Below are 17094 nucleotides of genomic sequence, written 5' to 3' on the forward strand. Positions count from 1 at the left end.
TTAGCTATAAATGAATTAATTCCACAGTATTTTCAGAGTCTTAGGCCTATTTAAAATAATCTCATCTGCTTGATACAAATAAGTCTTGTTTAGCCCTTCCCTTCCCCCAAGTTTGATTCAGCTTTTCTCTATTGCTGTGGCAGACCTTTCAAGATGTGTTTGATCAGACTTTCTTTCTGCTTGATGTTCTGTGCCAGTGATTGACAACACTCCTTTGTGAGCAAGCATTTAAGTAATGATGTATGGACTTGTTACGGAGCTGCTAAGTCAAGAAGAGAAATGAACAATAAATTAGAATAAAATGGAATTGCATTTGAAACTTGGCTGGAGGATTTTGCATTTATGAGGACAAAGGACATTTGACAATCTGAGTCATCTTGCAGCTTTGCCTGTAGCAACTGTCAAATTAGTTCTTAATACTACAGGGAAAGGGATTGAGCCACAGCATTGCTTAAAGTTAAGAGGCTCATCAGTAAATCACTGGCAATATTAACAATTATGAGCTACACATTAATATAGTGAAAACACTCAGAATATTATGCTTACAGAAGAAAGCCAAGAGGTGAACATAATTTTGCTTTCAGAAACTCTCAGGAACCATGGCTTTAAACTGGGGAAGGTGAAAGAAAAAGGAGTAAATCAAATCAAGATTTTCTAGACTATAAATCCTCGCAACTATGTAAGAAGAATAATATCAGGAACTTTATCTGGATTTAGAAAAGTGTAAATGTAAGATGAGAAAGGGAAGTGCTTACCTGCATATAAATGCCAGATTCACATGCATGTCTGTCATCCCTAAACTATGTCTAGCAGGATTCTGCAGTGCTCTTCCTTCATCTCAGACACCTTGTGACTACATTTCCATGAACATATGGTCCAGATAATGAGTATAGGTTGTGTGTCTGCACCAGAATGAGGGAGGGCTGTGTAATGTAGACCAGTTCCAGTCTGCTCTAAGAGAAATGCTTAAGCTGACTGTTAATTATAAGCTATATTAGAGAACAGTATTGTCTTTCCAATTTCCTTACACATGCAAGAAACTCTTAGAGCATTATACCACTTGGGATGCCAGAGGTATTTAAGTGCACAGAATGCAGATTCAGTGGTGGATCTGGGTCAGCCAGTATTCTAGTGCTAGGAAGGCTCACACAGAATCCTTGAATCTGAACTATTTTTAAAAATATGGTGCATTTTCAAGTCAGTACTAGCTTTCATGATCACATTACACATGATTTTAGAGACTGTCTTTCAATGAAAAAAATATATATGTCAATGATGATCAGCATAATTTCATCTCTTTCAAAATCTCTGTAGGTCTAGCTCAATATGCTGTATGATATTATAAGAAACCTATTGTGCCAGGCTCTACACCACTTTCAAAGACAAAACTGCACAATTCTGCCATTTTCTGGCATGAAAGGGGTCAGAAGGGAACAGAATTAGATATGTTGTGGGAATGGCCTGAGGTACAATTGCATTGACAACTCATAATGACACTATGGGATGTCTTCTTTTATAAGCTGCACAGGTCTTTCACACAGTAGGTATTGTCCTTTTAAGTGCTTGCACACTGTAATGAAGTCCCGTAACACTGACAAAAGAAGGATGATGGGTACATTCACCACCTGAAGAGTCTCTTATAACACAGGCCAGAGAAAGAAATTTCCTGAACTCAGCAGCCACTGTACTAATGAAACTTCAGTTGGGATTGGTTGATCAAAAGTAATTAAAAAAAGGAAGGAAAAAAAAGAAACCTCATTAACAAACAAACAAGTTAATTAATATATGAAACTCCATTGGTACATATTTTTAAAGATGTACCCCAACTCCTACACTGCGCAGAGATGTCTCATGAAATACCTTGCATGGGACACAAAAATGTGATCACAGGATCTTAAATATGTCACAACTGTAATGAAGATTATGCAGACGTTGCAGCTATTCACATTTGAAATCAATCAGTCTAGATTTGCTGGAAACTGATTTCAGATTTATGAGGATTTTGGAAGAGACTTATTTATAAACAGGCTAAAAGTACATTCACTTCTTCAACATGTTTTACTATCAGTTGGATTGTTAACTGATCCTGAAAATGCAATAAAACTTGTTTGGACAAGTTATAGTTAAAAAAAAATGATTTTTCATAGATCTAGCTGAAATCAGAAAACGGCATCCAGTCCATGGGATTTTGTAGTAAATCTATTTCAAAAAAAAAAAAAAAAAAAAAAAAAACCTTAAAAATTAAAAATAAACTAAAAATTCCCGAGTTTAGAGTAAATATACACAATTCTGAGGTGAGAGAAGGCATGTTGGTATAACAAGCAACTGTAAAAGTTACAAAACATTTAAGTAATTAATTGCAAGCTAGCATGCACAATTAATTTTGCAGAGGCCTGCAGGACTGTCACCAAAGGACTTTCTGGACTGTAAAATTGCCAGTTATGAGAACACTTCTGCTTGAAGCCCATAGCTCAAACTGTAAAAGCTAACAAGATTCTAAAAAATTTGTTGATTCTAAAAACTAACTCCAGACATTTAAAATAAGGAATATCAGCAAGGATACTTTGACAGATCTCTGGGAAAGGGGAAACACTTTCTTATCAGCTTTTTTTTTTTTTTTTTTTTTTTTTAAAGAAGTGGAACATTCCCATTCCCATTTCAAAGCAAAAATTAAACATAAGAAACCCACAATCAACAACAACAAGAAGAAAGAACAGAAAAAGAGTAATTAAATTGTTTATTTTGTACTAAGAGCCCTGAGGAAAGGAAAAAAAGCTTTATAGACTATCTTGATTCAAGCCCTGTTCCCTTTCTAGGGAAAATATCAATGAGAAGCATCCTGAGGGACGTAAAACTGGAAGATCTGAACTTAATGAACGTTGACAATGACTATTATTGATGTCCTTATCACAGATGACAAGAGGTTTGGGAGACTGTTCTACCATATTGACACTGTACTGGTTCAAATGCCTTTTTTTCATTTTTTGAACCAGTACTTTGTCTACTTCAGAGGCAGCATGGGAAAGTCTTGATGTGCAGAGTGACATTTGTCACCCTCTGTTCCCCAGATAAGAACACTAGCTCCCTGTTAGTCATCTTTCAAACTGAATAACAGCTGCATTAGCACAAATTATTCTCTGTTCATCAATTTTAATTTCAAGATGAGAATCAGGCAAACTCCAAATAGGAGAATGCTTCAATAATAGTTTCTCCCCTACCCTTCTATTGTATGCTCAGTCTAACAAGAACATGAATTTGGATGCCAGAATACAAGTTAAATGAGAAGGAGAGGTTAGAAATATTTGTATACTAGAATGATGCAAATTGTAAAATGTTATAAAATATTCCTTAAAATATGTCATCAATTTGTATAGTTCTACTCCACTGAAACACTAAAAATATATTAAGAAATTTGTAAACAAAACAAAACAAAACAAAACATCATTTTAAACTCCAGACATGTAAAAAGGGCATAGTACCCTCAAGGTACATAATTTATCTAACAGGTACATGATAAATTGTTATGAAAAATAGTTATGCAAAACTGCATTACAACTGCAGTCACTCAGATATCTTCAGTCAATTTCTCAACATAAAGTTTTAAATAATATTTCTTAAAAAGCATTTTTCAAGTATTTCTGTTTTCTAGGTTTTAAGCCTTTAAAATAAATGTTAAAAAAGCACAATTTCAAGCTTAAAACCAAACATACTAGAAATATTTTCTTTAAAAAGCATAATCAAACAATTTCTGAAACAAGAAAATATAAGCAAGAAAAACTTATGATATAATTAAGAAACTAGATAATGCTGTACTTGTGTAAAGCATAAAATACTCATAAGTAGTTAGTAACACATGAAAGTATAAGATCCCCAGCTCATTAGTATTAGAGCTTAGAAAAATAAATTTTATTAAATAAATTAATTGTTCCATAAATTAAATTCTAACTCTATACTGCTTATGACCAAAAGATTTAACCATCTTTGGATGACCAGGTTGCCCAGGGAAGTGGTAGAGTTTCTGTCCCTGGAGGTGTCTAAGGAAATGGTATAAGTGGTATACCACTTAATGGTAGACCTGGTATAGTGGGCAATAATGGTTTTATGTGGTTGGTTGACTACATGATCTTAGAGGTCTTTTCTTAATGATTCTATGATCTTTAATATAAGAAGTTCTCCATGATTCTTTTTTTTTTTTTCATTTTAATTACAAAAGATATGCCACGAAAGAAACAACCTCCAGTTAACCACAACAACAAAAAGTGCATGTAAAGTGTATATGAGTACAACAGACATTTTCTGCTTTAATATAATTTTTTCCATCTATACCAGTACGTGCATATATGGAAGATGAGAACACTAGACTGAGACTGTATTTTATCAGGAAGGTTCATTAACATTAAAATATGCAGACCAGAAACTGTCTCTCTCATAAAACATTGCCCAAGTTAAACATATGTACATCCGAGGTTGGATATCTTTGAAAAATAATTCCTTTCCATGTAAAAAAATCTTTAGATCTTTTCTTTGAAATAGGACGGGATTCAAAATGTGGTTGAGATGTGAGATGACTTGAGAAACAGCTGCAAAATTTTCATTTATTCAGGATATAAACCTCTAAAAAACCAAAACCCCAGTCATTTGCACACGTTCAAGAGTTCTTTGTGCTAAATTTCATTTACACTAAGATGAATTTTCCTAGAAATACATTCTCATGTTCCTGCTGGCTGGGCGGGATTTAGTTGGAAAATGTAGAGCAGCATAAATGGGTGAAATGAGAGGAGGGATAAAAAGTCTGTGTAGACTTATAATACAATCAACTAAATACCAGTAATCAAAATAAACTCATCTTTAAACCAGGGTCTTCTGCTTTATTCACTCTCAAAGAGCATCTTGGCTAAATGTTCAAGAAGTGTTCTTCTCAAATGGAGCAGTAACATTGGGAGTAGGGGGAGGGAAGAAAGAGAGGGGCAGCAGAGCAAGAAGCAAAAAGACAAAAAAAGAATCACCAGGTAAGAGTTTAACACTTAATATACCCCATCTCACATTTCTGTTGGTACAAAGCATTAATTGATCTTCATTTATTACACTTAAGTTTAAAAATAGTGTGCTACACCCATTGCACACTTTTACTCTTAAATTCATGCCACATTAAAATGACTAGATAGTTCAGTGTCTTACCAGGAGTCTAAACCAAGCCTACAGCATGCTTAGGCAAGCTATCCAAAAAACAATCGTCTGATGGAGTTCTTTATTTCCACTAGAGCTTTACAGAAATTGCAGTCAATGTGAAAGTAGCCAAGAGTTATGAACTGTCAACATGCTGATAGGAAAGTAAACAATGTAAAAGTGAAGCCAGCATTTGAGTCTCACAGCATGGTATACTGCTGTAATGGTTTAAATCATAAGCCAAATGATTGTTATTATAGAGATAGTGAATGTCATGCTTACAGAACAATTGTGCATGTTAAAAATGACTGCCATTAAAAAGATAAGTCTCACAGGGAGAAAGGGACCTCAAGCCAGTAAACAGACAAAATGTATTACAGCAAAAAAAGCAGGGCAGAAAGGGGAAGTCTTGTCTAATTATCAGATTCAGCTATCATTTATAGTACTCTTTACCACCAAGAGAAGGTTGGAAGAGAGACAGATACAAGGGCAGTAGAGTTATTTATTTATTTTTTTTAAAGCAACAGAATCTCAATTCTAATTAAGAACATAGCATCTAAAATATGCATACCTAAAATTAGATACACTGGGTCTTTATAGGCAAGTCTCTGGCATTCATAAGAAGACTTCTGCACATAAATGGCATTCTCCTGAGTAGTACAGCAGAAAATACACCCAAGTGGACATTCTTGGGTATTCAGAAAAGCTTACAACTGGTTGCCCATTCAAATTTGAGTGGGTTATCCACTGTAGTTGCAGGTTACTTTCAGAATAAGTCTGGGGGATGGAGGGTATTCTGTAAGAAAGCATTTGTTATTCATAGGAGCACAACTTCCTTTACTTCTAGCCATTTTAAAGCCTCATTAGATATTGGCACTAAAATCCACTTCGAAACTAGTAAGAGAAATGTTCAGTATAGAGCATGAGAGTAGAAGTCATCTTTAAAAGTTATTCTCAAGGCAATCACTTCATATCTCTTTTCATTAAACAGCATATTTATCAGGTATTCATTTTGAATATATTTTTTAAAAGAACACATTGAGCTCACTGTATTTTAAGATTCATAAAATACCATTGTGCTCTTGAAGGATTTTGTACTCCAGGCCAGTAGTTTGTCATCTCTGTTTCTCGGTTACATACGAAACTAGACGGGAAAAAAATAAATAAAACAGATTATCACTCTCAAAGCCCTTTAGGAGAAAACTGAATTAACATGACAATTCAAGTTCATGGAAGAAGGTACTTGTGCAAAGTGTGCATGACTTGTAAATTCATTTAACATTGATTTTGCAATTAAATTAGGGTACTTAAGAATACTGCAACAAACTTAGGAATGTCTTAGGTAAATGAAGTAGTATTATAGAAGGCTGAATTCATGCCTTATCTTTTACTAGCACAAGGATAACTGTTTTCCAAAAGTCTCTATGTCTTCCATAAATCTTTAACACAATATTATGACAAACAGAAAAGATAAAATATAGCTGGGACTTTAATGTTTATTGGGAAAGTGATAACTGCAGGAGAAAGAAAGTACAAGCATAGCTGCTACAGGCCACAGTCTATATATATCATATATTTACCACAGTCCATTGTTACTGCATTCTGGAGGGCAATATTCATAAAAGCACTGGTATCTCAGGGCTGGCATATAATGCATTTATCAATGCTAATATGTTAGCGCAATTTAGTTTGTTCAGTTCAGCACATTGCTTAAGTGTCCTTGGAAAGACATAAGAGAATTTCTAAGATCAGTATGAACTAAGTCTGAATACATGAATGTAAGCACCAGATGAAGCAGCAGAACAAGACTTAAGGGAATATCCTATTCTGATATAAGAGGAAATAATATGAGGCAATAAAGTGAGGCATGGGCTGCTTTTGCCAAATCCAGAAGTCTCGTGCTCTGATACAACACAGGTCACATGTTGGAGGAAGACTGTGCTTTATGCAATCAGGGTGATAGCACCAAGGTTACAGCATGCCACATCTCCCACTCCATTTCTAGGTAGCCCACCAGAAAAACAGACTGTAAATGAAAATAAGTTTGGAGATAGATAATGAGTAAAGTCAGTATATGTACAGATTTTGTCAATAAATACCAGCATTTTCTGGTGTAACTCCTCACACATATACAAGGAGAAAAAGCAGAGCCTTGAACTTTCAGTGGAAAAGAAGTGGTTGCAGGAAAGAAAAGGGGACTTAATGTTATTACTTCTCCAGCAAACACCAAGAACTTCTGCTGAGAAAATCGTTCCTTGTCAAAAGATGTCATGAAACTATTTGTGAAGGATAAACAGATAAAATGAAGACAAACAAACAGTCTGTTTTCATGAACTATCGAGCTTCATTTTTCTCTCAAGTGTTTTTTTTTGTTTGTTTGTTTATAGACATCGATTAGAACATGGAGATTGGGGGAGAAATGAGGTAGACACCTTTGAGTAAGCCGTGCTTAGCTGATGGTAAATCTTTACCTTTTTAAAGAGTTTCCAGAAATAAACAACACTAGAATAAGTGCAGTAATAGAAGAAAAGATATAGTCTTGAACTTCAGCAGAAAAACTAGTGTCAGAGGTCTGCAGAGCCTGAAGGGAAAAAGCTAGTAACATTGCTGCAGGATCCAAAAAAGAATGGAGCCAAGAGGTCCAACCTATCAGGCTATGGACTGGTGTAAATGACAGATTCATACCTCATAGCCTGCTCCAGTGCAGCAACCCCCCAGCTAAAGAGTCCAGTGCTAGGATTCACTCATGATAGAGAGGTGAGCATTGGAAGCAGAGAGCATGATCAGGGCTTGACACACTCTATTTCATGGCTTAGTGAGTCACTGACATTGCATTTTAAATCTGCTGTATTCTAATAATCTCTTGATTATAACAAATGTTGGCATATATGAGCTTTACAAATATGACTCACTTATTAAGTAGTGGTGTAATCTGTACTTTTATCTTTTAAGACAGAGTAAACTTTGTTCATCCCTTTGTTTTCCAAATTTACTTATAAGCTTCCCCCTATACCCACTTTTTAAAAAAAAATGTTTCTTCGATCTGCCCAAGCTATCGTGCAAGTGATATGAATAGTCATTGATGCAAAGATCTGTCATTTAAGAAAAAAGAGGCAATGAATAATTACAGAGGCAGACTGCAAAGCCCAAGTCTGTTGAGCCTGGGATGCAGTTTCTTGCTCACCTCATGGCCAGGAGGTGGCAGTAAAACTGTGCCAAGGCTAGGGTGCTACAAGCATGAGGATTCATGAGACACCAACCTTCTCAAAAATTCAAAAAAAAAAAAAATAAATAAAATAAAAAAATTGCATAAAGCAGTGTCAAGGCAGAGAATGCTGCAAAGCTACTGCCATAACCAAGTCATGAGATTATGCAACTGTTGGTTGTGACAGGTGTTTTCTTTGAAAACCATACAGAATGGTACAAAACCATACAGGTACATGAGGGCCTGGAGAAATGTCCAAGTCTAAGAGCAGCCCTTTCACACAGGCAGAATAGCAGCTATCTTGGTCTGACAAGCAGACCGGATTGCCAGCTATTTACTAGTATCAGTGTGCACATCTTGACATGAAAGAGTCACAACTAGCAAAACCTACAGGTTGCCACGATGACCATGAGTGACAAGTACTAATTTCAGATAAAGATAACCTCTCTACAACAGTATAAAAGTCTGAAAGCAAAAGTGTGTTGCAATATTAAGACTATAAGAGATCTTCTCTATACTCTGGAGTTTGAGCATTTAAGCTCAGTTTTCCACCACATTTGGAAACTTTCTATTTTTCCACTCCAGATGAGGGATGAAGAGTCTGTCTTCATAATGTAACTGTAGTCAAATTTCACCCAGCATCACACATATGGAGTATGCAAAACATAAAGCTTTGCATTCCCATCTGTTTTTTATGTCATTGCAGAGTGAATATCACTATAAGACACCAGAGTTTTTGTCAGAATTCAGAGAACTTGGAACTTGATAACTTTCCTTCGTGTTTGCCACTTTAGATCAAAATACTGATCAAAATAAAATTTCTCTTTTGCATTTAAAATGTGCCTCCAAGTACAGGCATACCAAAAAATACAAGTTATATACAGGGATCATTTCTTTCATCTCTCAAATGAATCCTCCTTTGGGATAATAAGGGAGTAAAGAGCATACACCAAGTAGAGAACATTATTATGTAACTGAACAACTAAAATATAAAACTGTTTATAGTTTTATAGGTACTGATGGCAAGGTACATGGACTTTGATTTCCAGACAGACTTGAGTCAGGTGGATCAATAGGAGTGAGCATATTTTGTGGCTGGAATTCCAGCCACAAACAGCACAATTAGAGGTGCTGTACAGCAAGTTCTCTTAAAAAACATGATAGTGTATCTGCAGGCTGATCCCAGGGCACTTAAAGAGGCACATGCAGAAGCCACTGCCAGAAAGGCTTTTGAAGCCATGCAGTAGCTCTAAGGTTGCATCAACTCTTAAGTGCTGTCTATTGAATTTTCAACACCATTACTGAACACTGGTGTTAACTTAGTCTTAACACAGCTAAGATTAGTTTAACTGTTCTGTACTAATAGGATCATAACACTGGAAACTATGACCTTGCCCTCCCTAGCACTTGAAGCCTTCTCAGTTTCTAACAGTCTTTGAAATTCTTTAGTTAACATTATTAATTATAACTGACATTTCCTGGGTTTAAAAGCAGTGAAACATTGTTTTTAACCTAAATGAGGCATTGCTAGAAGTCTCAAGAAAAGACCTTTCTTTTCTTAAGCCTAAAAATGTTTTGATAAAAGCAGAAGGCTTACTATCTTTGAAAGATACAAGATCGTCGACAGAAAAGTATTAGCTTCAGATATCATTTTATCTTATTAAAGTATTACAAAAAGACCAGATATAAAAACTATTGAATATATTTATCACTGCATTAACATGCAGTTTCTAAAAACTTTACACACTTAGGCTATTACCTACAAAGACCCCAGATAAATAATTTTCACTGAAGAAGTTATTTCCCAAGAACGTTTGTCTGGTATGTTTTACGTGTAGATTCACACACACAAAATATTACTAGCCAATATTGAGGGCAATAAATAAATAAATAAATAATTCTCACATACAGCAGAAAGATTTTTTTTTTTGAAAAGGTACGATTGAGTGGTTTTAAGTAACTGTATCAGTATTACTACATAGGTCATTCAGTCACAAATGTGATTGACATTTAACAGAGCAGCTATTTTCCAGCTGTGGTCATGGCCCAAATAACAAAAGCATCAGTACTTTCATATCGCAAAAACTCAGGTACAATCATGCAAGCCTCTGTCTTACAGCTTCTTAATCAAGTTAAATACTTCAGCCAAACACTGTTGTGACACAGACAAGTGACACAGCCTTGTCTCTTGTTAAACTTTCACTTCAGAAGCATCAAGATCACATATATAAACGTCTCCCTCTTAGACAACTAGCAATCTGCAATTGAAAGGGTTTATCTTCAATTTCGACTACTCAGGGACACTAACAAATTTCCTCTCAGTGAAAGTGTCTTATCCTTCCTGAAGGAAAGAAGAACGATGAGTATGTGCAACAACAGATGTTCTGTGAGTCTCCCAGAAATCTCTTAAAATATAATTAAAATAAGATTTGATGTCTCAATCAAAATTTGATAGGGAGCTATTTGAAATGGGGAGGTGTATTCTCCCTTCTCCATTGAAAATGCACTGTGAAATGTTGGTGTAGTTATAGAAATGAGAATAGAAGTCTGCCTTTCTCAGGCATTATTCTTAAAAGTTGTGTCCATGTGCTCTCTCCCACCCCATTCACCTTCCCATTGCATCATTTCTCCAGCAAATATTTAATTTTAAACTCTTTAAGATTTAAACTGTTCAATAACATCAGGAGAGACCAAGAGACCAAGAGCATTCTTCCTTAGAATACTTCATAATACACAAACTAGGACTCTTCTGAAATATTTAACAATCCGTGTAGGCAGAGGAAGGAACTGAATCTGATCTCCTCTAATCCCTCTGACTACCCTCATTTTTGTGCTATTACAAAGGGAAGCAAGGGGCTTATAGTGGCCACCTTTTCTGAGAAAACTACTGTTTGTGTTGCACTCCAGCTGTGGGCGTGCCTTGTTCAGTTCCAAACATAAATTACACAGTCAACAGTTTAACATGCTGGCTTCGATCCGAATGTATTACCAGCTTTCCCTGCATGGAAAACAGAAATTAATAATCTTATTAACCTAATTTAGAACTATGAATTCCACTAGGTGCATGCAAGGCTTTCTAATGCTGGCCATAGCTCCTCCAGCTGGATAGAGCTTGTGCAATATGACACATAAAAGGACTGAGCCACACAGGGAGTGTGGTTGCATTTATAGTAGAGCACATTAAGTGGTAAGAAATGCTTTCTGGGAGGCAAGAACCAGCATCAAGCAGCACACAAACTTGTCAAGCTTTTCTTTTGTCACCATTTTGATCTTCTGACCATGTCATAGCCACAGTATCATCCTTTGTTGAGTAGAGATGGGATTTTGTAGTGCATGAAGGTAGCATAAGTAAACTAGAGGATTAGCACTAGTCTGACCATAAATCAGCCCTCATGCTCAAACACACATACACACACAAAATATAAGCAGTTTTGTACCTCTGGATGCAACACTGACAGACTCTAGCCCTGAGGTCACTTGAAGATTTTAGGCACTTCAGTAGCATGCTCAAGCATCCCAAAGCACCACAAAAAATTGCCAACAGTATAAAAATATTATATATACATATATATATATATATATTAAAAACTATATAACGAACTAGCAGCGCATAGGGCTGGGACATAGCAATAAGGTCTGACTCCACCTTTAGTCCTCAACAGTTCTTGATCTACAGAGCTCCTGATTTGCTGTTGGCACAGCCAGTGAGGCTGCTGAGGACCCACAGAACTTGCAGGGAAAGAGCATACTGCTATGGATTGTCTCAACCAGAAGTAGGGTTTTCTGAAATTTCCAGGATGTATTTTCTCAGTTCTTACATATACAAAAGAAAATTAAATGTGCTTTTAGTCATTTATGGATACAAACATTCAAAATAAGCTCAGCATAAACTAAATATACCATTTAGCAGGTTTTGAAATGCAAGTCTGGATATATACATCTGATTACAAAGAAATATGTTACATACATATTTGGTCCATAAGTTCTTGGCAACATAAACCAAGGGCACATTAGAAAAAAAAAATCACCTAAGTTGTAAAGTACTCAGTTACCTTTCCCTTTATCATTGAAGCTTCTAACAATTTTACCCTTCCTTAAACTCTTCAGTTTTGCCAGTAACTAGTTATGATACAAAATGGCTTTATTGAAAGCATAGCCAGTATTGTAATGTTTATTGCAATCAACATACATTTTCCCCAATTCTATTCCAAGACGTGTTCATTACCAAATAAATTTTCAATATAAATATTAGTATCACACTATACAACTAATCTTTTTTAAACCCAAGTAAACGTAAAGTTTGAATCCTATTTTTTAAGTTGCTGTTCTTTATTCTTTTACCAATTAATGATTCTTTTGAACTTCATCTCATGATATTTGATTAGCCTTCTCAAATATACTGGAGGTTACACATTCCTCATTTATGTCATTCATTAATCACTGCTCAATAAATGCTGTCAGAAGGCTGTCATCTTTGATGTCTCATTGTTCACTGCATTCTTTCTTGCTGGTAGTTAATCAAATGCACCCCTGCTGTGGTCAAAGCACAGCTTGATAGCAGTTTCAGAGGTGATCCAGCATTAAAACACAAAGCTTATTGTAAAGGTTTAGTTTTTCTTATCACATGCTAAACTGAAAGCTTTCATTTTGCAGTCATTGGCAAATGACACATTGTTGTCATGCCCTTATGACTGGGTAGCTCAGAAAATAGTTCTGCCATCTAACAGAAGTTCTGCCATCTAACAGAAGCTCACTGTAATGACTGACTAATTACCTGCAGCTCTAAAATGAACTGCAAAGTTTCTACTGTCAATCACAGTGAAATAATGTTCCTTCTTTTTAGAGATTCGAATTAGAACAATTGTCAAAATGTATTAAAACTTCAGGGGGCGGAAAATCAAATTGAAAGCATCCAACAGAGAAAAATTTCTGTCCTAGGATAAAATGAACATTTTCATTTCTAGTGTTTGTTCAAGACAGATTTACTTTGAAAATATTCAGAAATAAATTTTGCAAAAGCAATAGCTAGTTAGCAAGCAGACTGAAAACAAATGAAGTACAAAGTCAGAAAATGACAGAGGACAATGAAATAGGACTGCTTAAAAAGCTTATTAAAGTTCTTAAAAAATCACTGGAATCTTTGATAAAGAAGAAACGCTTTTTGAAGACTAGATACTAATTTCATAAATAGATACTAATTAGATACTAATAGATACTAATTTCATAAATAACACACAAAAACTCATATCACTCATACTCAGTGAGTGATAAACACTAGTCCCTAACAAGGAGCTGAGTTACTTATCTAGTTAAGAGTCTGTACGCTAAAGTCACTAAAGTCCTGTTTCTTAGATTTGTCTTCTGCAAAAAATCTAGTGATAGTCACCCCTTATTAAGACAACCATGTTTGTAATACAAGATCTTGGGAAGGGGTGGATAAGTGTAATATTTGATCTCCCTCTCTCTCTTTTTTTTTTTTTTTTTTTTTTTTTTAATACTGAAAGTACATCTTTTCCAGCAGTGGTACACATAATTAGAAAACCCATCTGTATCATTTTTGGATCTCTGTGCTGTATGTGTTTGCTATAGTTTTTGTGAAGAACACACATGTCTAATTAAAATAAGAGCTTGGTGGACTATTTATTCCTCTTTGTTACTCATCTTCTATTCTCATAGAAGAATAGTTACTCTATTTCTCATCTTCTCCTTGTTTGAGATTGAATGAAAGAAAATATGATGCTTTCGCATGAAGACACTTTCTTTAGATGTATTTATTTTTTTAAATGACTGAAGGAAGGAAAATATTTTCCTTTCTCTAGACTCTAACATTCCACCTGACTCAAATCCCTGTGGCCTCAAGTACCATTTTCTATTCTGTTACAGTCTAGAAATAAAAGTGATAAGTTAATACATAGTCAGTCTGTTCATTCTACAATACACCCATTGGTGTGCATTTTGATCTTAAGAAGAGTAGCATATAAAGTTGGGAAAAAATCTGAAGGGTGTAAATCCCTTTTGTACTAATAGCAGGCACTGACCTATTCAAAATCTGAAGGCTAATTTGCTAAGGTTACATAGGAATAATGCCATCTCCACCGATACCTGCAAGGCTCAAAACAGTTCTCCGAGAAGTATCTGAAGTTCACTGACCCATTTAGCCTAGCTCTTTTGCTTACATTGCTCAGTTTCTCGTGATATCACTACTGTCAACTTAAGCCACTCCCAGACAGGTTAAATTTGAACAGATGTTTCAAGAAGAAAGAAATGACATCATGATCCTTATTCATGACAATCTCTATGATAAACGTCTGTTGATGACTTCATTGCCAGCAAAAGACGGGCATTTGGAAAAAGGAAGGACTTGTTAACATGTCTTCCAGTGAGATTTAAGCTCGGTTGTCCGAGTCTTTTTTTTTTTTTTTCCTCCCAGGCACCAGATTTTTGGTGTTATATCAGTGCATTCAGTGTAGTTACTGAACATTTTGCAGGAATATAAAAAACGACTCAAACTAAATCTGTGCTGTTGACTAGTGCATCAAGCTTCAGTGAAGTGCATATAAGCCAAAAAATTGCATTAGGATGAATTTGGACCATTATTCTACAAGAAGCACGAGGGACATCACTACTGTTACAAAACAACAGATTGCTGATGGGTTTGATGTGTATTTTATAAACAGTTACGAATTACTCCAAGACAATTGTAACTCCCCTTTGCTCATTGTTTTCTTAGCAGAAAAATTTGAGAACACACACACACACAAAAAAAAAAAAAAAAAAAGAAAACAACAACAACAACAACAAAACACAAAAAGGTAAGGAACAAAATGAAAGGGGCTTTTTTCCTTTCTTTATTCTCTTTTTGCACAAATGGAGCTAATACTTGAGGAAAAAACTCATAGCAAAACAAAATCAAGCCAAAAAAAAAGAGAAAAATGCAGCTCCTATAGTAACTTTCCAATATTCTTCACAAACTTCACACAGGTGCTTCAAATTTAAGATTTTTTGCATTCTGAGACAAACACAGGGAAAACAAAAACAAAAACAAAAACACTAAAACAAACAAACAAACAACAAAAAAAAACACACACCACAAACCAATCCTCTGCTCAGTGCCTCAGCTGTGGAACCAAGAGGACTCCTTTCATTTAATCTTAAATAACATTGAGTGTTTTCACATTAAGAATTTCTTTACTGTCTGTTTTCAGGAAATATGAGCCAACAGGGAGAAAGAATTTGACCTCTGATTGCATTATTTTCACCTAGCAAATCTGCATTCTTAATTTAAAGTTCTCTGTTCTTTGTAACCAGTATTCTAAAGGTATAATTACAAGGAGATTGAAAGCCTTTTTGCTTTCTTAATTTAATACTCCTGCCAACAGCTCTTCTTCAGTACTTACGGTGACTTGGTGTCTTGTCACAACCTGTAAGATGACTTCAGTATCTTCTTTGTCTCTTTTATTTTTCTCACTTATTTTTTTTTCTTTCTGTGATCTTATATGCGTATTTGTAATTTCCTTTTTCTTTTTGTCTTTTTTTTTGTTACTTCATTGTCTTCATATTTTGTTATGGGATTCCAGAAGACTCTGTCCTTGGTTTCCATCCTCCTTTTGGCTTTGGCTGCAACTATTTTCATTTTTAAACTTAATTATCCTTATTAAAATGTATCCAGCTTGTTTTTCTTCTCTTTTGTCTGTTTGATAACCTAATCACATTTACCTAGTTATGAGCTGCAGCTTAGTCTGATTTAAATAGCGCTCTTAATCCTTCATTAGAACTTCATTTCTGACCATCAGACATACAGTCAGCTTCTTACCTGGCATTAATGGTTATAACACATGGAGCAAATTTGACATAAAATGCACTTATTTAGACTATATATTTTTAATTCTATCTACATACAATTCTACATTTCTTCCTAAAAAGACACCAAGACAGCACCTATTGAAGAGACAGAAAGGATTAATAAACTGCCTTAAATTACATTCTCCAGTGGGAAGCAGGCTGTGTCTTACGGGTAGGCAGATTGTCCTGGAAATTAGGGCATCTGCAGAGAAACCTTTTCAGGAACAGGCAACATAACTTTATAGTCCAGGTTTCCCTAATGCTCAATATATCTTAATGTAGTCAATGAGGGATCATCTCTGAAAGGTTAACTGGCCTCAGTACAAAAGTTTAGGTACAAAACCTGGACCAACAAAGGAAAAAACAGTTTTGATGACTATTTTGTAATGAATCAACTAGATGGGGAGGAATGGCAGCATGACACGGAGTCATACAGGTCACCACTACTTCCTAAGTTATTACCCATCTTCCCTCCCTGCATGCTGGAACTTTGATGACACCCGATGTGAGATTCCACCCATATGTCTATAGGGATTTTAGAGGAAAAAAACAACAGCAGCAACAACAAAAAATGGTCCCTGTAGCTGCCTCTTACTTTACTAGTGTTACTGGACTTTGCTTCCCATTTTCAGATATGTTTAAATTTTTCTAATGTTTTCATGGCTTTTTCTTCAAAATACCACAAAAAATACTCACAAAACATTAATTGTAACCACTTCATATTATTTCAGTGCTCAAATTATGGAAGATTGACTGTGAAATTAGCACCTCCCATATACAGGTATTTATATGCTACAAAAGGACACATTAAAATCACATGTTCTGACAAAAAAAAAAGAACAATATACTTGCAGTCACTAGTGCATATATGGGAAAGTACA

The 17094-nt window shown here is 35.2% G+C and overlaps 1 protein-coding gene across 2 annotated transcripts in view; it reads right to left on the reverse strand.

Moving 5' to 3' along the window:
- Positions 1-17094, reverse strand: part of LOC311444168 (uncharacterized protein) — a 384485-nt gene that overhangs the window by 84325 nt on the left and 283066 nt on the right. The window contains exon 3 of one of the 2 annotated variants that reach the window (XM_084535132.1): positions 6239-6310. In XM_084535132.1, coding sequence (XP_084391258.1) covers positions 6239-6310 — 72 coding nt within the window. Of the gene's footprint in view, positions 1-5817; positions 6311-17094 lie in introns of those variants that run through there. The other variant, XR_014697676.1, reaches the window with a different exon arrangement.

This window comes from Aythya ferina (genome assembly GCF_964211825.1).
Source record: "Aythya ferina genome assembly, chromosome: 13".
In the NCBI taxonomy this organism is placed as follows: domain Eukaryota; kingdom Metazoa; phylum Chordata; class Aves; order Anseriformes; family Anatidae; genus Aythya; species Aythya ferina.